General features: G+C 36.5%; 1 protein-coding gene across 1 annotated transcript in view; it reads left to right on the top strand.

The window, feature by feature from the left end:
- Positions 1–3,545: 3,545 nt before the first annotated feature.
- The window catches only part of DCAF5 (DDB1 and CUL4 associated factor 5), a 40,249-nt gene continuing 20,600 nt past the window's right edge, over positions 3,546–23,194 (top strand). Inside the window, exons 1-5 of the mRNA XM_014054413.2 lie at positions 3,546–3,790; positions 13,834–13,977; positions 15,739–15,775; positions 16,807–16,946; positions 19,558–19,687. Coding sequence (XP_013909888.2) covers positions 3,577–3,790; positions 13,834–13,977; positions 15,739–15,775; positions 16,807–16,946; positions 19,558–19,687 — 665 coding nt within the window. The 5' untranslated portion in view covers positions 3,546–3,576. The remainder of the gene's footprint in view (positions 3,791–13,833; positions 13,978–15,738; positions 15,776–16,806; positions 16,947–19,557; positions 19,688–23,194) is intronic.

The following is a 23,194-nucleotide window of genomic DNA, read 5'->3' as shown; positions in this document are numbered from 1 at the left end:
TCTGGGTTAGACTCATTTAAAAAAGATTTTAAGCCAACAGATCTATTGAAGACTATATCTATGGGGATTTTCACTGATCTAGGTCATGGTTGGCCCAAAAGTGCTTTTTTTAAGAGTCAACCTATTTTTTCTGGAAGACATTTCGCTTCTCATCCAAGAAGCTTCTTCAGTTCTTCAGAAGCTTCTCTGGATGAGAAGCAAAGCATCTGCAAGTAAAAACAAAGAAAGTTCAGTTGCTTCTTGAAAAGAGCACCTTTAGGTTATTGAAACTTCTGGATATTTTGGGCAGAATGGAGTTTACCAATATTAGCATATTCATTCCATTAACATATTACTATCCTCCTTTTTCTATTCAAAAGCACTCAAAATGTACTTCCTGGAAAGGGAGTTACAGAAAGACATGCTGAGGGATGTTTGTTTGATTCCGCAGGCATTAGTTTATTGTCTTCTATAAAGTTTTATTTTATATGGAAGAATCTAGCCAGAGGTGGGTTCCTACCAGTTCACACCTATTCGGTAGAACCGGTTCGTCAAATCTACCGAACCGGTTAGAAGAGATTCCACCAGTGGACCTGGAAAGCAGGCCACACCTACAGAAGAGGTTCCAAAAAATGTTGAAACCCACCACTGGTCCTTGGATATGATTATTCTACACTATCATGCTCATATTTATAAAACTCAGTGCCTCTGTGAAAGGTAAGGATGACTACTGTATTTGTGGGGCAATCAGAACATTGCGTGTGTTGAAGTTGTTTTAACGCAAACCAAAGATGCCTTTCAAAAAACAAGTTTACATCATATTCTTATGCATGCCAGTGCTGTGTGTGAGGTAATTTAAGGTGGTTCTGACAAGTGTCGTCGGCATCTTCATATCCAGTCACATCCGGTCACATGGGCAGCAAACCACTCCCATCCAGTCACATGGGCGGCAAGCCACTTCCACAAAGGAGGCCACACCCACAGAGTAGGTTCGAACAATTTTTGAAACCCACCACTGAATCTAGCTAATCTAGGTTGATCTAAAAAAACAATAATAAGAACAATTATGCAGGACTGTAGACTAATCTTGCAAATAAAAAATACATCCTCCAAATTCAAGCAAGAATGACTTTCTTATTTATCATGTATTACGCAACAGGCAAGCTTAGATTACTAAATAATGTTTTTAAGAGTTACCCTATACAGTGTTGGCAAACAGATCTATTACTATCATCAGCCAGGGTCCAATGTGAAAGTAATAGTATAACTTCCAAGTAAGTAGTTCCTAACTATATTTTTAAATCATTTTTCCTTTTGTTTTGTTCTTTTTTCTTTATTATTTCATAACTTATGTGTGTACACACACACACACACACACAAAATTTAAATAACAGGCTAAAACATTCTAAAAGAAGCATATTTTGACATTTCAGATTGCTTGATTAGAGCTGGAAACCAGGCTTATAATTTCCATACTTCAATGTCTTCTTCATTCAGTTGTATGTTGATTGTGCCTTTTCAAGCATCTGAAGAGCCTACCATTCCTTGTTTTCTAATAAATGGCATATCCCACTGATATTTGAGGAAGAGGAGAGAGGCTCTTTTTATTGCTGCCTTTGTAATAAGACCACTTGTGTAGCCCAACAAAGCATCATTGGTCAATATAGTGAAAATATTAGAAATATTTTTAATTAATGTTCATATTGGATTGATACACTTTGCTTCATTGCTGAATTAAGTCATATTCTGAATTCACATAATACAGTGAATCATAATATCAAACTGAGGTTGTCCCCCAAAAAATATGTCATAGTAAAAATAACCCAAGTAACATGTTGTATGAAAGATTAAACACAGCAAATGGTCTATCATCGTATACGCCTAGCTAGATCACATCCTGGTTTTCCCCCTCTTGGATAAAGTTGGGGTTTAGGTGTCAGGTGTGTTAATCTTACACATTTCTGCTGAATAACATCTTTCAAAGAGCTGTTGGGTTATCTGAATATATCTGATGCCATTGATGGGTTCTAGGAACATTACTGTAGTCCTATATGAACTGCTCTTTGCCAGTGGCTAGTAGGACAAATGGGCTCATCCACATACTTCCAAGTCAGGATGTGTTAATGCAAGAGAATCAGGTGCCATCTGTAGGCTTATTCACTGCTATTTTACATTCGATAATGGTACCCACATAGGATAACTTTATCATCTCTATTATTAATATATCCCACATTGAACCAACATGAAAACTCATACATTTTACTATTATAAATTCAGCTATTGGAGAGCTTTTTGTTCATGTCAAAGCAGATGCTACAGCTATTTGGTATAAGTTTCCTTTAAAGACAAACTAAAGCAGTGGTTCTCAACCTTCCCAATGTCGTGACCCTTTAATACAGTTCATGTTGTGGTGACCCCTAACCATAAAATTGGTGCCTTGGTTCCTAAGACCATCGCAAATATGTGTTTTCCGAAGGTCTTAGGTGATCCCTGTGAAAGGGACGTTCGACCCCCAAAGGGGTCCCGACCCACAAGCTGAGAACCACTGAACTAAGGACTTATATTCCAAGAAGTAATGTACACTTTGATGAGGTAGAGTTATGTACCTTTTATGTAAGTTCCACTAAGATTGTCTTCTGCAAGTATTGTTTTTATCATTTCTCATGTACAGTATATCTCTTCCCCAGAATCCCTTTTCAAAATATTTGGTTGGTATGGAATTTCCTAAAATGTTTTTTTTTTTTAAGAAATGTTAAGATTTCACAATTTTTTAAACACACATACACACGGGGAAAAAATAGCCCGTTGGCCAAAATGATTAAGTTTCCATGATACCATAAGGAATATTTAAAATGCCAGCAATAGTCGCCAGAGAAAGATTGAAAAGCCAATTGGGAAATCTCATCTTCCGGTCAAGAAGTTTTATTGTCCTAGAAAGAATTTTGATGAAAACTCCACCGAAGCTCCTGAAAGTGGTTATCTCTTATTACTCCTGCTCAACTTCACAAGTTACTTTAATGGAGATTGTAAAGAAGGACGGTAGGGCAAACGGCATCTAATGGTTCGTCGCTCTTTAGCCTATCTGTCCGTTCTCGTCCCGCCCGAGCGAGATCCATTGGCTTTCCGCTGTTGCAACTCCGTAACATAAAAGTGATGGTGGATTCAACGTCTGTTTGGTCTCCAGCGAAAGCCAAATATACTTCCGCCGATCTTGGATTTTATAGGGAAGGAATGGTGATGATGATGATAGTGATGATGGTGGTGGTAAGGAACCACTTAGTCAAGAGCCCATCCTCGATCTCCAAAACCACTGGCCCCTCGAGCAACGTTCAGTCCAAGGAAGCAGCCGGCAGAAGAATCGCATCAAGGAAAAGGCTGCAGCTGTGAATCAGCTGCTGTTGCCGCCGCCGCCGCTGCTGTAAGGCAGGGGAGGAGTTTAAAGGGGATCAGGAAGCAACGGAGTGTCTAGTACCTCTCCCCTGCTATGGCCGGCTAAAGAAAATCATCATAACCATAACAAGGGAGGGCGGGGAGAAAGCGGAGGGAGGGAGCGAGCGAGCGAGCGAGGGGGGCAAGTGGGGGACCAGCACCAGCACCATGAGACGGCGAGCTGGCCTAGGGGGCAACATGAGGTCAGTCGTGGGCTTCTTGTCCCAGAGGGGCTTGCAGGGAGACCCTCTGCTCACCCAGGACTTTCAGCGGAGGCGCCTGCGAGGCTGTAGAAACCTCTACAAGAAGGATCTGCTGGGCCACTTCGGTTGTGTCAATGCCATTGAATTCTCCAACAATGGAGGCCAATGGCTGGTCTCAGGTAATGCAAACCCTCCTCTCCCCCCTACCATCCTTTCCCCCCCCTCCGCCCCCCAATTTTCTTCTTCTCCGCTCCCCTCGTCCCGCATCGCTAAGCCCGCCTGGAGAAACAGATGCCCTCCCTCTCCCCCCCCAAACACACCCTAAGGTTTCCCAAATATAGATCTAAAATGGTTGACAGTTTGGGGGGGAGGGAGGGGGATGGTCCTATCCCCTGTTCCCAATCCTGTTTATTGCGCTCCGGCTTGCAGGAGGCAGATTTGGGGGCGGCGGGGGGAGTTGGGCTTCCCCATCCGGACGCAGCGGCTCCTCCGGAAGGTTTAGGAGTTTTGTTTTTGCTCTGGGTGCCTGTGTGTATTAATTAATAACAGGATGTTTCCTTCTCCTGCTAGAGGTGTCGGAGTAACTGGGAACAAAATGGATAAAAGAGGCGTAGAAATTCCCAGTGACATCCGATGAAGTCCGTAACTGATACGCAAGGCGTCGTAAATGGAGTCCGAGATTAAGTGGGGGGGAGAGTTGTGTCCGAATTTTAAGGGGAGGGTCTGGGTCAGATTTTTTTTAGGGGGGGCGTGGGTGGTTTTTGAAAACGGGATGGAGAAGAAGGAAGCCCCTATTGCGAGAAGACTTAGTATTGTAATTTGCTAGCTTTTCTCTCCCTCTTCCCCCCCCCTTCCAGGAAGGGGGTGGGATGGGGGGGGCAACCTATGCTTATTTTACTACCCAGTTTTAATTGCAGCTGGAGGGGAAAGCGAGCTGGCGGGAGTGGAGCCGAGTGAACGAGGCGGGGGAGGAGGGGTGCTGTCAGGTGTCGGGGAGCCTCGGAGTTGACGTGAGCTGCGGCGACGGGGTGGTGGGAGAAGGAGGGAGGAGTCCCTTCGGGCTTCGCCGCTTCCTTCCGCGCCTTTCACCGGAGAAGGAACCCGAGGGCAGCGCTCCCTTCTTGCCAGCTCTCCTTCTCTCCCTCGCTGCCGCTTTAGGCGGAGTTTCTCCCCCCCCCCCCGAGGGGAAATGCAAACTCCAGGCCGGGGCTTGAGTGGGAACCGCAGGCCTTGCTCTCCTTGAGCTCCTCATAGCGACAGGCCGGGGAATCGATGGCCTATTCCGTTCAGAGCGTAGAGGCGACAGAAGGTGGCATCTCTCTCCGCCTTGGCTTCCCACTAGCCGGGGAAGGTGCGGATGCCCAGGCTTTCCTCCGCGTAACCAAACGGGGAATATTTTGACAAGAATCAAGTCACACGCGGCCTTTGCATTTTCCTTTCTCTTCAGCCACGGTTAAGAGAGCACATTATCAAGACACCCACAACACAGTTTTTATAATAAATAATCACCATTACTTGGTTTTCTACACTGTTTGTAGTTTTGGTCTTCGGAGTTGAGTCTCCCAACTAAGGCATATATAAACCCTTTTATAGGTCTGACTGGATAGCTAATGCCTGGCAATATGGTAACACTTTCCCAACTTAAGGACATGGCCCACAACATCTCTGTCTTCAAGAAAGAAAAAAGTTGGAAATCTGAAGCTAAAGAGAGCTTTGGGTTCATTTCAAGAGAATAAGGAAAGAGATTAACACTCACACATTTTCCACACATTATAATTTAGTCCTTGAATGAGCCCAATCTTTAAAACAAAGCAATTTTATTATACCACAATACTAAGGTATCGATTAGTATTGGTACAATGCTATTGTACTAGTGATACTACATAATCACTTCAGTAACACCTTAAGTATATAGTGTATTATAATGTTTTTTATTTTAGTTGTTTTATTGAAAACAACTCCACAAGTGGCTCACCTGAGGCCATTTTCTCTGTTCATGCTAACCAATTAGTCAAACCAATTCTATTCATTATACCACACTGTCTTCCATAGTAATAAAAAAAACTTCCTTATTGGCAGTTGCATGACATATCGTTTTGCTTAATATCAAATAGTATTTCAGTTATCCCAGTATTTATCTCCAGTATTTTTATACACCACTTTTTTATATGTCTAGGCAGTTCATCCACAAAAAGCAATTTTAAAACATAAACAACAATTTTCATAAAACAACAAAACATTTAAAAGGCTGCTGGTGATTAGATAAGAAGCATAGACGTTCATCTCAAGGCTTCTTGGAAAAGCTACATTTTAACCACTTATCTCCTGATGGTAACTGAAGTGCAAAAATATTCATTTTACAAAGCTTATAAACCACTCCAATTGAAGCTGACTGTTAAGTGACATGTACATGTTGCCAAATATGCTGTTAGCAATAATCAGGCACTTTTATTTAATAGGGTTTAAATGGTTTAAAATGGTTAATATGTTGATCTGACTTTCATTACATTTAAATATATTTACTTATAGTCACAGACTAGGCAGTATAGTGAAGAAAGGGAAGAGCTTCTGTGAAGTGGCAGAAATTTTGAATCAAATCCACTTGTTTTGAAACAAAGTTTTTTCAATGTGTATCCAGCTTCATCAGATCTGAACATATTCCATATATCATTAACATGTAAGAACAATGATATGACTTAGAATATGATGCAGAATTAAGTAAATATGTTTGAAGTTTCTTTAAAGAAACAATAAGGAAAATGATCAGCACAAAAATACCTGTCAAGAGTAGGTAAACTGCAGTCAGATGAGCCTATTAGAACTTTTTGTCCTTCAAAGAAAAAAAAATTAATCAAAAGTTAAACTACTGATAAACGAATAATTCTAAATTATCTTTTATTTTCTATATTACTTGAGGATTATTTTACTGCAGCAAACTAATACAATGGAATCACATTTAAGTAATTATTTTTATCTAAAGGATTTTGCAAACTAGAAAAGGATGGATTACTTAATGGAGAGTGAGAAGAGAAAGTAATGATTTGACCAAGATAAGCTACAGTACTGCAAAAGCTGCCTGTGATTCATAGAAGATAACAATCATGCCTTTTTCCTTGATTAATAAAGAGCTTTTAAATATATGATGGAGACTGTAAATTGCATGTAAAGTGTAAATATGCATATATTAATATAACATATTTTACTATTACATACTATTAGTAATAGTATATTGCTATTGCTAGTAATATATATTATATTACTAGCAATACTGGTAGTAATATTTTATTTATATTACTGTATGCATTTTACATCTTTACACTTTACATGCATTTTACATACTCTACCATATCATGGTTTAAGACAAGTTGATATAACTTTAAAAATCCTTTATAGTTCTTTTCTTCAAGAACAATAATTAAAGTGTAAAGATGTAGAATGCAATAATATGGTATATATTACTATATATTACTGTTACTATTATTAGTAATAGTGTATTAGTATTGCTAGTAATATGTTATATTACTAGTAATAGTAATGTTTTATTTATTTACTGTGTGCATTTTACATCTTTACAGTTTAGTTGCCATTCTACAAGAAAAGAGCTCTAAAGGATTTTAAAAAGTTATGTCAACTTGTCTAAAACTTTGCTGATTGCCTTGAGAAGTTCAATGGCTTATTTCTTTCCAAAATCGGAAAACTTTTTATGAATACTTCAGGAATACTTCAGGAAATAAACATATCAGATCTCTACTGAAAGAGGCCTATGTATTTGGATATCATCCAAAAGTGTGACTAATACTTTCAGGATTATTTTATTTGGAATTGAAATGCACAGGATTACTTTTTCTTGAATAGGAATTTGAATATTGAAATTATTCATTCTGTCAAGTCATTTGGTAAAGCCTACTTCTGAAGGGGGGGGCATAGATCAAAAAAGTGGGCTTTATTTGTGATAGTCCCAACCTTACCTCCAAACCTTTAACTTTAACTTACCTTTTATAAGCCTTTAACAATGTTATTCAGGTCGGCTTTCAAAACAATGATAATTTGGCTGTAGCTGTTTCTTTTTTTTTTTTTAAATGTCTGGATCAGATTTTATGGTGTTGGGGGATGTATGATATTTTAATGTACGTGTTGCTTTTATAGTTTTGTATACTGGAATCTGGTGATATGAGAATATACAAAACAGTAAACGATAACTACTGGGCAGGAGAAGCAGCCTGACACAATATACTTTCATTCTTGTACTACTATGCCATAGGTTGCATTTGTTGTATGTCTATATTATATGAATATTAAACGTACTAGACCAATTTCCAAACTCACATTTGTCAGATACTGTGATAATCCTTGTAAAGTCCTATATAAATTCTCTATGTAGCACAAATATTTTCTTAAACTTTAAAATATTTATGAATTTGCATAAGCTCCCTCTCCTAATCCTTTCTTTCAGATAATAACTCTGTGGATGATCTTTGTTCTTGAGTTTTTATCTCCCTACAATACTGTCAGATGAAACCCTCCAACTGACTTTCCATTTCTTCCAAGCTGTATCATCATAGGTGTTTTAGGAAGGTGTTCTATTCTCCTATATACCCTTCTGATTGTCTTAAGACCTTTCTCAAATCAAACATTTTCTCTATTATTGGCCAAATATTAACATTCAATAACTTTGCCTCATAATTTGTTCCTTCTCTCTTCCTCATTTGACTTTTCTCTGACCATTGTTGGTATTTGTATTGTTAAATGTATTGTTTTCTCCAAGGAACTCAGACTCAGAATCTGGGATAGGAAGAAAACAACTCATCTTCCTTTTGTAAATTGTCATTTCAAATGTGAATCAATGTTTAGTTATTTAGGAAATTTATATACTGATTCAATCCAATTGAATGTTAAGAAGTTTATAAGATATATAAGAAAATGCAATAATAATGATATGATATAATATGAATAAACAAAAGTAAATAAAGTTAAATGTTACATCAGTGACTCTGGAATCAGTTCTAAAGGTTTGTTTTATCCATTGTTTGTAAACTTGCTGATGTCAGTGATACTTGTTTTTTCAGGCCAAGGGCTAAACTTGGTATTTGAATAGTGTGGAGAAAACAGCCTTCCCCAACATTGGAAGCCTTGAAATGGGTGGACAACTTTCAGTTTTCTCAGCAATGGTCATGTAGCTGGGAAATTCTGAGAGTGTGTATATCTGGAGGACAGCATTGCTGGGGAAAGGTCTCTTAACGATGGGCAAAATCAGGACACAGAAATATATAATATAATATATAATATAATAATACATTTGAGTTAATGTGAGATTTAAATTATAGATTATACCTCTTTTATTTTGTCTTTTTTACAAAAATAGGTTATACCGCTTTTATTTTCTCTTTTTGAAAAAAACATTGAGAGAGTGACCATGTCATAGTAGAATTCAGAATAATGCAGGCACAGGCAACTGAACAAAGTCAGGCCAGTGTTTTAGATTTTAAGAGAGTTGATTTTAACAAACTAAGAGAAATTAGGAAGGGTTCCATGGATGGAAATCCTAGAAGGAGAAACAGATCCGGATTCATGGGGTAGCTCTGAAAAATAAAATACTAAAAGTTGAAATAAAAACAATACCATAGAGAAAGAAAAACAAAAGAAAACAGATAAGACCAACATAGTTGCACAAAGAGCTCCCTAACAAACTGACAAGAATGACATGTACAAAAACATGGAAAGAGGGGCACATAGCTAGAACAGAATACCAGAGAAGAGCAACAAAGATGATGCAGTGTCTGGAGCAGTGGTGGATTGCTGCCTGGTTTGGCTGAACCAATAGTAACGGCGGCGGGAGACCCCACCTGGACGCTTCTGCACATGCGCAGAAGTGTTGCCCACATGCGCGCAGAAGTGAGCCCAAACCGGTAGTAAAAATATTTGCAACCCACCACTGGTCTGGAGGCTAAACCATATGATGAACTGTTAAGGGAACTAGATATGTCTAACAAAAATAAAAATAAAAGATTAGACATGATAGCTATGCAATTATGCTTGAGGGACTATCACAGAGAAGACAGGGTTGATTTATTATATACAGTTACTCTATTTCACACTCTTTTCTAAAAAAGATATTTTTGGAAGCTAAATTGATAATTTTACTTGACAAAAATAAAACTGTTGTGCTAATTCAGATAGTGGTTGCAGAGGTTTTGATTTCAAAACCAAACTTGCATGGTCACCTCAGCTTATTTAATGTTCAGGAAAGTTATATTCACCATAGGAGTAGGTGAATATAAATTCAAGAATTAGATGGAGAGCAAGGAGCACAAAGAGGCCACAGCTATTTCTTGCATTTGGAGTTTCCCCATTGGCTAGACAGAAGAGGGAGTAGGTATAACATATATTTTATGTGGAAATAGTAATTGGGGATTTTTATTCATGATGAAAATGATGGAGAGAAAAGCTAGCAACCACCTTGAAGGGCCTATGTATCCCTCTTCCCCAAAGTGTTTAGCACTGAATGTTATGACAAAGTAATTCAGCACAGTGTCTCACTGGGTACAATATTACAGTACTATGTAGAAACCTCCACCTTGACTGCCAATCAGCTTGCAAACCTTTTTGAAGGTGGAAGTGTTTGTTTTATAAAACCTAATCAGTCTGGGACCAAGAAATTTGCAGAATTATCTGTTTATTCACAGACATACTTAAATGAGAAATGTCTGTATTGGAGCAAACAACTTCTAATTAAAATTATGTGTGCAACCCCAGTGTGTAGCCTTTTCTCAAAACTTAAAATCTACCTCTTTGACCAGGACTTGTTGTCTATTTAATCAGGTGCCATAATTTCTGGCATTTGTTCATTGTTGGTTTTAAGATTTTAAAAACTATTTTTACTGTTTATTGTAATTATTATACGGTACTTTTTTCCTTTGAATCATTTTGATGTTTAAATGAAAAGCAGTATAGTACTACTGTAAATATTCAGAGTTCTGAAATACGCCAGGGCTTGCTGCACTGTAAACAGACGTCTTTGGGATTTGATAGTTAACTTGCTTTAACTCAAGTTAAATGTCTGTCACTCATAATTATGCACAAATTGAGATCACTCAGTTGAGGGAGAGCATGATATCTATTTAGTACAGTACATACTGTTTGCTCTAGATAATTTACTGCCGTTCCAGGGCTTCTAGTATGATTGAGAAGTCAGTATTAATGGATGCCAGATTCTTAAACTATTAATAGAAGATAGACAAAGATAAAATAGAAGGCAATTCAAAATAAACCAAGAACAATTATGTCTGACCTAAAATGGAGAAATAGTATTGTCCAAATGCAGTATAAAATATTGAAGAGGTGCTTATGATCTTTGCTGCTTCATTTTTTTGAAGCACTATCAGACAGCTCTACAGCAATAATACTGTGCTTTTATACCTGTCCAAAAAAGGCACTCATAACAAATGTGGAGTTGCAGGAAAATGCAGGAAGATGTTGAGGTGGAATTTGGATCAATGCATAAAAATTGAAATGTTGCATGTATTGGCTGGATGCATGTAAGTTTGATTTTATGTTGGCTCCATTGACTTGATTGTAGGTCCAATTCAGAATTCTGGTTCTAGCATTTAAATCTCAACACAGCTTAGGGTCTTTTAAAAACCACTTGCTTTCATTTAAGTATGCCTGGGATTCAAAATCTTTAAAAAATCTATTTTGGGACCATTTGTCATTGGTGTAATTTCAATATGTCTGATGAGTGAACAGGCAAGTCGAGTACTACAACACTGGAATGCCTTCCAGTAGAAATTAAACCTGTCTCTTGGTCTTTTTTTGCTAGGAACCAGATAATTTACACAACATTACTGCAACAGTCAGGAGCCTTCTCCATATTTTGCCTTACTTTCTCTACACTGAAACAAGCTATGAAAAAAAATATAGGAAACATTCTTTAAGTGTTCAAATGTGGTTATTTGTTACGTCTGAAACCAGATAAAGTATGATAAGTTTTAATTATGTTTTAGGGAAATGAGCCAACCTCCTGTGGATTATACTTCTTGGTTTAAAAAGACATAGTTCATACTAATTACAGTTACAGTTTCAGTATACTGCATAATGATGGTTAGTTGAAAATGTAAATTAAAACTCTCTTAGCCACATTGGGAGAGGGCATAATTTATATACCCAAGACTCATTAATGTATTCCTCAATAGTCTTTTAATGCTGGATGAAATAGAATTTAGAAATCCAACCCCTATCCCAAAGATGCATTCTTTTAGAGAGTCATTAAGACCACTTGGAGGTTTATCTGTGTCCTTGGGGTCACCTGAGCAGTGCAAATGTTTATGGAGACTTCTTGGCTGCAAAATGTTTTCTGTCCTGTGTCTCTTTACTGTTGAAGAGAGGCACACACTGTTGGGGATGAATCTTTCTGCTTTTAACAGCCAGGCATAATAAAATATAATTTTGATCATTAAAAATTGAGATATAAATAAAAATAATTCTGAATGTGGAGGTATTCTTTGTTTTTTTAGTTCTATTAGCTTTCATATATTCTTGAAGAATAGAGATTATCATGTTCCATTCTAGGCAATTACCAGACTTGATTTTGACAGTGAAATGACTTTTGTTGCAATGACACATGGCCTGCTCTGGGCAGATGTCACTGCTATGCTAATGACATCCATTCTCCTATCATCAGAGTTAAGTAAGATGATGTAGCTGTTGGACCAGCGTCTGTGATCCTTTATGAAAAACAATGGTCTCAGTACTTTATGTTCTGGTAACCTCCCAGATAGACACCTCAATCTGTATTTAGTGGGGTTTTTTTTCAGTTAAGAGGAATGTCTAAACATGCTGTTGGCAGTAATAAATGGTTAGATCCTTGTTAGGCAAATCTCAACACAATAAAACATTCATTAAATTTATATTTCAATTCTAAGACATATCCTAATTCATCTGTTTAATTATTTCAGCTATTCATTATGTTTCATATCTGAATATACACATTTCTCCTATTTTATAAACTTTGCCACCACACTCATCATGTTGAGCAAATGTATGTTAATATGTTAGAAAAGCTATATTGTAATTAACAGAAAGTCAAAAGATTTATGATGCTTTTCTCTAATGAATATTTTTTTTATATTGGATGTAGGAACTACCATCATACCTATACATTTAGATTGGTTATAAGACTGACAATTTTGGCAAGATATTTGTAAAAAGCCACAGGTGTATGGGTCTTAATATTCAACTTGTTATGTTAAGATTTTGAATTCAAATAAATTTGAATTATTTTTAATGCTCTTCCTGTGATTCTGAAAGAATGTTGGAAAATATATGGCAGCCACGAAAATTCATTGTAGGGATAAATTGTGTTAAACCCCTTATTTAAACATGGCATGAATAATAGATTTATTAGAAATATGTTAGCCAATACCACAGTATTGGACTAGAACTGTAAATATCCTGTCAAATTCCAATTCTACATTGAAACTCTCACTGGATATCCTTAGGCAAGTCATGCTTTCAGCCTAAATATTTCATGGCATTATCTGGAAGATAAATGTAAAAAGGGAAAGCTATACTTGCCATTTTGAGTATTTGAAGATTTGAATCTGTTTTTAGTCTTTAGTCTGAGACTGACACACAGTCCTAGCTCAGAGCTATATGGCACCTCTAAGCTACCTTGACTGATGGAGCCACCTCCTACAGATGATGGCACCTCCTTCCTGAATTTGTAAAATAGACTTGGTTTTTGGAAGGAATTTAGCATTTTGTGCCCTTTAAATTTTGACACCCTAGGCCAAAATCCTGGATTCAAGCATAATACATATTATTTCATTATAGTATTTAATCTTCTATATTTCAAAAAGTTCCTTTATCAAGAAGAGGTCTGTAATATAAAATACTTTCATTCAAAGAAGCAAGACTTCTGGTCAGTTTTTTACAGTCTAGAGCTCTCAATAAACGAATTATCCAATTATAGGAGAATGAATGTAAATGACCAAAACAACAGCTTGTTATATTTATAGTTTCCCCCTTTTCCCCATCTCAATTCAATATTATATAATAGCTTCTGTTTAGAAAAAAAGAACGAGCAAAAATGAAGAAGTTCATTCTAACTTGTAGTGGCTCTTCATACGATCCGGCAATGCAGACTTAAAATATTCAGGATTTGATATCATAAGGTGTATAGATGATTGTAGTGCTTTTCTTGAACATTGTGCTCTGTACCGTGTAGGTGGAGATGACCGTCGAGTTCTGCTCTGGCATATGGAACAAGCAATCCACTCCAGGGTCAAGCCTGTTCAACTGAAAGGAGAACATCACTCTAATATCTTCTGCCTGGCTTTTAATAGTGGTAACACCAGAATCTTTTCTGGAGGTAAAGAATAAAGTTTTTAAAGCAACGCAAGAATACTTCCATTGATTGATTGATTTCAATTTACATCCTGCTTCAGTCTGAACAGAATTTTTAAGTGGTTCCAATGTATATCTCCCACCTTTTTTTTTTTGCAATGTTAATTGAGCTTGCACAAGTGAAAAACAATTTCCTACTAATAAGAGACAGACAGACCAACCAACCACCTTCTGAGCACATTGTCATTGACAATGTTTTCCCCCCATTCATTGCTGTTGGCTGCTGCAATGTAGCATGTATTAGATATAGCATATGATGGTAGAGTGCCTTGCAGGATAATCCCCTATTTTAATAAAGTTGTATAATGCCCCTATTTTTGCCCCCTGATATGCGGGACAAAATTATATGCTCTATAATCTTGATATACATACACAAAAAAAGATGTACCAAAATATTTTTTTTAAAAATAAGCAATATTATTCTCTTCCTAACCTGAGCTATCTTTAGGGTATAGTGTAAAGAAAATAGAGGTAGTCCTATACTTACAACCATTTCTTTAGTGACCGTTTAGTGTTTTTTTAGCATTACAACAGCACTGAAAAAAGTGACTTATGACCATTTTTTACACAATCATTGCAGCATCCCAATGGTCATGTGATCAAAACTTGGACACTCAGCAACTGGCTCATATTTATGATGGTTGCAGGATCCCGGGTCAAGCGATCACCTCTTGTGACCTCCTGACAAGCAAAGTCAATGAAGAAGCCAGATCCACTTAATAACCATTTTACTAGCTTAACAACTGCAGCGATTTATTTAATAACTGTGGCAAAAAAGGTCATAAAATGGGGCAAAACTCCCTTAACAGCTATCTGCTTAGCAACATAAATTTTGGGTTCAATTGTGGTCGTATGTCGAGGACCACCTGTACTTTTTTCTGATCACATGGAAAAGCCTTCTGTGTCCTGCAGCTGTTGCTCCTGGAACATTACTTCAGTGATGCACAGGTCTAGTTTCACATCATTTTGAGGCGGAAAACACTATGGATGCTGAAATAGGCTAAAGCTAAAATAGGCTTGGCATCATTTAAAACAAAAGACCATAAATTTCTAAAACTCCACTCATGTTGTATTATGCTCCACACATTTTGAATGTCATTCCACTCCCTGCAGTTAATGATCACTATTGTACCTATCTATACAAGGCCATTCAAATCATTTCCCAATTGCAAAAGGTTTCCTCTTCTTGAATGAGTGAGTTAATTGACAGACACACACATTCAGTAACCAAAAAGATTCCAAATCCTGTATATTCCTGTGATGTACATTGTGATAATGTTTCTAAAGCAAACAAAGGATAGTGGCTTTTTTCTGTACAACTTCTCCATACTTAAATACCCTAGTGTCTTTAAAGATAGAATGGACTTGTAGTACACAACTTATCTTACTATCCCAAAGGTGCTTTTCAAAAGGCAACTGGACTTTCCCTGTAAGAAGTTGCATTTTGAAAACCACCTCTCGGACTACTATGACCAGGATGATTGAGAATATCCAGAGATGACTTCTTTTACTCCTCCTCCACAGCAAACTACTATTGCTTTGGATTTCAAAAGCAACAAGAGTAGGAGTCATTGTCATAAATATTTGGTCCACAATAAAAGTAAAAAGCTAATTTCTTTCTTGTGTTCCCAGACCATTTTTCTTTTTCTAAATGAAAACTGCACGATCACTACACTTCTCGTTTACATTCATGTTACTAAATTACAAATTCTGTGTCTGTTTATAGGTAATGATGAACAAGTTTTGCTTCATGATGTCCAAAGGTAAATGCATTTTTTTTCCAATATCTAAATACTCTTTACCAGAGTAATGATAGAGAGAAGGAGAAACACTGAAATATCAGTGGGCCTAAGTTGTAGGATATTTTATTTATATCTGATGATCTAAAATATTTACATGATTAACATGTATTGGAATATTCCATTTATCCCATAGTTTTCACATATTCTATTCAGAAATAACCCCAATCTTTAGTAAGATTAACTTTCAAGACTTGGCATGTAGAATTGCATTGTTGGTTAATGAAACATTCTCATCCTTACAAGCATGTTAATCCATGTGCTTCAAGCATATATGCTACTCTCTACTAAGAGGGTAACACTGAAAACAGTTTGAAACATCTCTGAATTTAAAGATGAGTGATATAAGGGATAATTGGGTTAATGCTACTTTGCATTAAGATCAAGATGCTTATTCCATTGCATACTTACTAATGAGAAACTCCTACTGAATTGAATAAGGCATTTCTGGGTAGCCTATTTGGGTGGTGCAGTGGCCTAGAGGTGGAACTCTTGCCTCACAATCAGGAGGCTGTGAGTTTGATCCTAGGTAGCGTAAGATGTATTTCTCTCTCTGGGCACAATGTGAAATTATCCCCCGCAAACTCTGCATTGGCGACAGGAAGGGCATCCAGGCAGTAAACACTCAGCTCTATTCAGTTGCCCCAACTCCACTCTGATGCAAGAGATTACGGGGACATTTAAAGAGAAAAAACAACATTCTGGGTAGCCTATTAAGGCTACCATATTTGGCTTGCAAAAACATGGAAAGCCATTTGATAGCCGCAACAGATACAGAAATTTCTATTAGTGATTTCGAATTTTTCAGTCCAAATATGATAGTCATAGTTTATATAGAATTGCATTGTATTAACATATTTGTAGATGTGTTTTCTATATACCCTTGCTTCTAAGGATATGTATGGGATAATGGACTATGAATGTCTGGAAATAAATTTTATAGCACACTGTCACTGTAAAAGATAAGATGCTGATGATGCTGGTGTATGTTTCAGTGGTGAAACTCTGGATGTGTTTGCCCATGAAGATGCAGTCTATGGACTGTCCGTGAGTCCAGTTGATGATAATGTTTTTGCAAGCTCATCTGATGATGGTCGAGTTCTCATTTGGGATATCAGAGAGTCTTCTCAGGGAGGTGAGAATTATATCTGCATGATTTTGAGCATTGATTTACTTCATTGGGGACAGATGACACTGAACAAATATGTCAATATATTGGAGGGGAGGGGGGGAATACCAGGGAAGACGAGACATGGCATCTCTTTCTCTTCCAAAGAAAGGAAAATTTAGACAAAACTGAACAAAAATGTTGTAAAATGTTTTCTTCTTTGAAATGAACAAAATAATTTTAGGACAATTATTTAGGAGAATTTTATTTACTCCAAATATGCAATATGAAGAAGTGAGAGCAAATAAAGCAATTCTTTCCAATATAATTTATGGTTAGCTTCAGATAAGACTGAAAATAAATTAGGGTGGAATGTGGTGGGGTAGGAATGCCTTTTAGAACATGTTGGAAGAGTGACTATGTCAGAGGAATGCTGCTCTCTTATGATCTTGGTATGATGTTCCTTCCACCATGATGAATCATGTCAGGAATAGCAAATACAGTTTCTGTCATTGCCACAAAGAGGTTGGGAACTTCTCAGTGTTGGGAACAACAGCATTTTTTCTGTTAAAACAGAAAACCTAATTTTAATTTTGATAAGGAAAGAATTGCATGTATTTGAATATTCTTTAAAATGTTCACCTGGAAGGGTGTTAGTATTTTCCTCCTGTGGCTTCAGAAACTTGGTATCTATAACTTTAAATAGTAATGAAATGAGATGTGCCATCTCATGTTTTGTAGAACTTAATTTTTATGCTGTTCTTCAATTTCAAATATTTGCATAGTAGAACAAATTTGGTCTAATGGTTGACTCTGGACCAGAAACCTGGGAACCTGAGTTCTAGTCCTGCCTAGATAGGAAAACCAGATGATGACCTTAGGCCAGATATATAGTCTCAGCATTAAGAAGACGACAATGGAAAATGCTGCCTAGAAAACTACATGCACCTTTCCTTGTAGTCATCAGGAGTAATAAAAGCAAATCATGACAGAGGAAGAGAAGGAGGAAGAGAAAGAAAAAAGAGCATAGCTCTTTGTGGCATAAAATGTATTTCAGTTGAAAATATAAACATCTGGGAAATAAAATGTTACCAAGCAATAAGAATGGGTGCCAAAAAGTTTTTCCAGAAGTGTATTTTAATAGCAGGGATTGTTTTTCCACCCACTTCACCTCTGAAGATGAGATCATTGAGGAAACATCTTACAAAAATAACATTGCAATATAGGCAAGTTCAAATAGGAGCTATAATTCTCAATATATCATCATGTGTAGTTATTTGAAACAGTTTTAAATTATCTTTATGCATTGGTTTTAAAAACAATATTTTTAATTATTAGTAGGTCTTATAAATTATAATTGCTTAGCTAGCTGTAAATGAGCATATTGAATTTTATCATTAAGACCAGATTTCAGAAATAAAAGGAGGGCAGCATAGAAATATAAGGCAAAGTGCAGTGTGGCACTAAAGCTATCAGATTAGCTTTTTGTATGAACATAGTCAAATTGATTTAGGAACCACATTCCGGTTTCTACCTTGCTAACTATTGCATTACGTGTTTAGCTGTTAGCAAATTTAAAAACAAGCTTAAAATGTAATTTTAATTAGTGAAGTTATTATAGATTTGTCTTTGTCATCTCGATATTAGTTTGTGGTCTAATTCCTATATAATTCTGATTCTCAAGAATTTTTAAGCAAGATCTGGAGAACAAACCATAATAATCTGACTCACATTAATGTTAAACCATAATGGAATAGAATGCAAACCACAGTAGACTGAAAGCACATAAAGCTTATATTCACAGTAAAAGCAAATGTAAAAGACTTTAATAGTTAGAAGCATTCTAGAGTTGACATCCATTAGACATACTTGAGAGAAAAGACTGTTAATAATGAGAAGAATTGAAGGAATGCAATGAAATGGAGAAATACAATGAAAAATATAAATATTTCCACAGAATATGAGATCTTGATATCTGCCAATAGCAAGCATATTTTAAGATGTTGAAAGGGCAACCACTATTGTTGTGAATAGCAGTTTACAAAATTATTAAAGTTATAATAGAAAACATTGAAAATCCAATATTACACTTATTTTAGTGCCATATTTTGATGCAATAATCCAATTTTAATTAGATGGTAAGTGAAGCTCTTGTAGAGTCCTTGGTGCTCTCTGAGCTTGGTTGCATGCTTACAAATGTTTCATTTCCCAACTTATAATATCATCAGTGAAGCTACTTTAACAACTTTGCAAAATACCTTGCAGACTGGAGCATTGTTTTGTATATACAAGTGAACACATACTTTGCAGAATTTAGGTAAAATAACTTGAAAATGCAGAAGAGTCAAATCTAAATTATTTGTTGGTATTGGTCACTTTCAAGATTAAGACTGAAGAGCCTATTTGTATTTGTTGGTAGGCATTAATGAAGACATAATGCATATTTCTATAGAGATTACTGTTTAATAATTTTTGTGGGAGTTATGGGAAGATAATTTAAACTCTAATATGACACCTCTGCCAGGACAACTTGAAATTAATTCTAAGACTTATTGGCAAATATAGACAAAGTTTATCTAGAAATCAATACTTTACATTGAAAATGTACCACCTTTAAAGCTGTTTTTTTTTTTAACAGAGCCCTTTTGCTTGGCAAATTATCCTTCTGCCTTTCATAGTGTGATGTTCAATCCAGTGGAGCCTAGATTACTGGCCACTGCCAACTCAAAAGAAGGTGTTGGGCTTTGGGATATTCGAAAACCTCAAAGGTAAAGAATAACATGCTTTCTTAGACATTGTTTAATGAAATTGGAAAGAGAAATCAAAGTGGAATTTATAATCTGATAAGAATTTGATTTATCCTTAAAATTTCCTTGGTAAAATTTTCTTCATATAGCATATAATATAAAGAAAAAATTTGTAGTAAGCATTCTTTCAATACTGATAAATAGGAACTCTTTATCCAGATTATTTAAACAAACGTTTAAGTTTGAAGTAAAAAATACCTGGTTTTAAATGGGGAACGATCTGCTCAATCTATATTGCGTTTTCAGAGTTTCAAGAATAAATTATATTACTTGATTACTTAATTTCCTTCTAACCTCTACCAATATGGATACAATAGGCCATTTATATTATTTCCTATATGTCATGTTTACATTTTATATAAAAATGCTGTTATATGATTGGTTGTTCCTGCTCCGATTATTACTTCACATGAAGCTTAATTGACTTAATGTGCATTTCATATGTTTTTCAATTCATTTGATATCAGAACAGAAGCACCTACAGATTATCTAACAGAATTGTCTACAATACTTAGAGCTTGCTAGAAGTACATCCTACCTTAGTTTTGAATGCTGCAAATGAAGAAGGTATCACTAGACATTCTGTCATTTCATATTGGTGAAACGTTATTTAAAACAAGTGTTTCACAATGCAGCGTAGCATGAATAAATTGTACCTCTTCAAATTGCCTTGCATTTGTATCATTGAAATGGTTTGTGCAGCTGCATTGAAGACAGCATATATGTGCATGCATAACCGCATTCCTTTCTTTCTGGTACCTCCTTTGCCTTGCCATATAGTAAAAGTGGGGTGATGATAGTGATTGTAACTTTAGATACGCTCTTTCTTATCTTTTCCTGGATTTGCAATGCTATTGGATATATATGTCAAATAAAATTGTTGGTAAGTCTTGCTTCAAGCATATGTATGGTTGCAGTTAAATTGGGCCTCTGAATGTCTCTTCTCTATTATGTCAATTGAGAATGCCCCAAAATTATTAGTTTTAACTAAAAACATATGGACTCATTTCCTCCTTCTCCACTTATATTCATAAACTGTCAAGAAAGCATTGGTCATAATAGTGTTGAAAGAATGCCGAGTAATTGTTCACTCAGTTCTAGAAATCCAGATGATAACACTACACACAATTGTCTGTCTATCTATCTATCTTATATGCCCCCAAATCTCAAAATGCATCTTTAAAATGCATTAAAATCACTTAAAAGCTCTGTAATTGTAAGTGGTTAATTGTGTGGAGCCATACAATTTAGTAGCATATTTGTGCATGTTTTTACCTCAGGTCAGAATTGGGCAGCTTATATTTGTATTCACTGTTGTAAGTACTATGGTGCAAAATTGTATCTTCCTGGGCAAAGTCCGTTGTGGTGAATGAGGTAATGTCTTGCCCGTGACCCGTCAAAAGCGTGGATGACAAAAGCGCGATCGACAAAATCGCGCCTTTGACGTCATCACAGCGCGACGAAAAAGATCGAAAAATTCAAATAAAAATTAATAAAAATTAAATTAAAGCAAGCCGATTCACATAAAGGTAAGGGTTAGGTTTAGGGTTAGGGTTAGGGTTAGGTTAAGGGTTAGGGTTAGCTTTAGAGCGTTAGCGTTAGCGTTAGGGTTAGGTTAAGGGTTAGCGTTAGGTTTTTCGTTACTTTAACGGTTAGGTTTAGGGTTAGGTTAAGGGTTAGGTTTAGGGTTAGGTTTAGGGTTAGGTTTGGGGGGCTTAGGGTAAGGTTTTCACTTTATTTTTACATTTTTCGAACTTTTTCGTCGCGCTGTGATGACATCACAGCGCGCTTTTGTCGAGCGCGATTTTGTCCTACGCGCTTTTGTGGTGGAACCGTCTTGCCATGTTATCTGGGATTCTTTTTTGGCCTGCAGATTCTGAAGAAATGGGTGAAGTGCTCTCCAAGCTGTCCCAAATATATGTGAACTCAAATCATGCCCATTCTTGGCTCTTTAATCCTTAATTCTCCTAGATTTGGGAGATAGTTAACTCTTCTCTCTTGGAGGGATTGATGCCAACAGTTTTGACAGAGGGTCTTCTTAGGTCTGACTATTTTTGACAACTATTGCACTATGGTTTAGAGCAGGAGTGTCAAACTCGTGGCCTGTGAGCCGGATGCCTCACACACTGGCCACTCAACCCCAGTTTTAGCAAAGGGGGGAAAAGTTGTGATAGGTCACGTGACGACAATGTGTCATTGCAAGTTTGACACCCCTGTCTTAGAGAAAGTTATTGAGACTGTTGGAAGAACTGTGAAGCATGCTAGAGGAAGTAGGTTGTCTACACCCTTTCAAGTGAGGGTTTAAAACTGGCCATGGGATTTTTATAAATCCCCAGTTCTCCCATGTGAAATCTGGCCAGAGGTGGTATGTACCCCCTAATCCAAATCTCTTCCGGACACCTGCAAGGAGTGGGGATTCAAGGCACTGTTCTGCAGTGGTTCAACAACTCCTTCCCCAGTAAGCACTTACAGTTAGGACTGGGGAGATAGGGAGTTAAGAGATAAAATGAATAGCTTCTTTAAGATATTTAGTTTATTCTTTAAAAACTTGACACACATAAATACATTTGAGTTCTGGCCTCTCTACCTTTGAAATACAAATGTAACATGATGCTATTTCGTGAGAATGTATGGAACTATTATCATAATTGACCATATCCCAGCTTCTGCATGATTTCTCTCAAAAGGTTTAGACAAAGCAATTATGGAACTTTTCAGTCAAAAAAAAGTTGTCTGAATATCCTGTGGTTAAATGATAATGTGGTCTTTAAAGTGTACTATGAATCTTGTTTGCTAGAAGATACTGGCTGTTACCCTTCAGAATTGCTAGAGCGTTTACATCACCTTATGACTTTTTGTCTGTTTCAGCTATCTTGGCAATGGTTTGAGATAAGATTGGATTCCAGCCAGCATGTGACTTTTTGAAAGACTCCAGGAAATCATGCCATAAAGACCCCTTCTTTATAATTACTAATCATTGGGGAACATGTGTTCACAGACGACATAGCTTTAAACATTTCATTTTGCATTTGAAAAGAAAAAATAATTCATTTCATTAGGAATGGAAAATAAATAAAGCATATAAGCTTATTCATGCAGAAGACCTAGGTCATCATTCAGTCAACATGAACTTGATGGCACATCCAGTACTCAAACAATATATAATAACATTATACCATTGCACTGTAACTTTCCATAAGGTTGTTTCTGTTCTTAACACCGTTTATCAAATTACTACCACACTTTGTAATGTTGGCAGGTTTTTTTCATTATGTATGATGACTTTTATATTCATGGTCTTTAGCACTAGATATTCTTTGTCCTTCTTTTCACCCAAAGGTTATTATGATTATGAGACTGAATAACATAATGAAAGCAACTGAAGACATTTCATGTCCCAATCTCTTTGCCCTTTGTTAGTGGTGTTTTGTTTTTGTGAGCTTCAATAAACAATCCAGATGATGTCAC

The sequence above is a fragment of the Thamnophis sirtalis genome, unplaced genomic scaffold, assembly GCF_051295495.1.
Source record: "Thamnophis sirtalis isolate CommonGarterSnake01/CBP01778 unplaced genomic scaffold, rThaSir2_p1.2 scaffold_1, whole genome shotgun sequence".
Lineage (NCBI taxonomy): Eukaryota > Metazoa > Chordata > Lepidosauria > Squamata > Natricidae > Thamnophis > Thamnophis sirtalis.
This window is presented reverse-complemented; position numbering and strand designations above follow the sequence as displayed.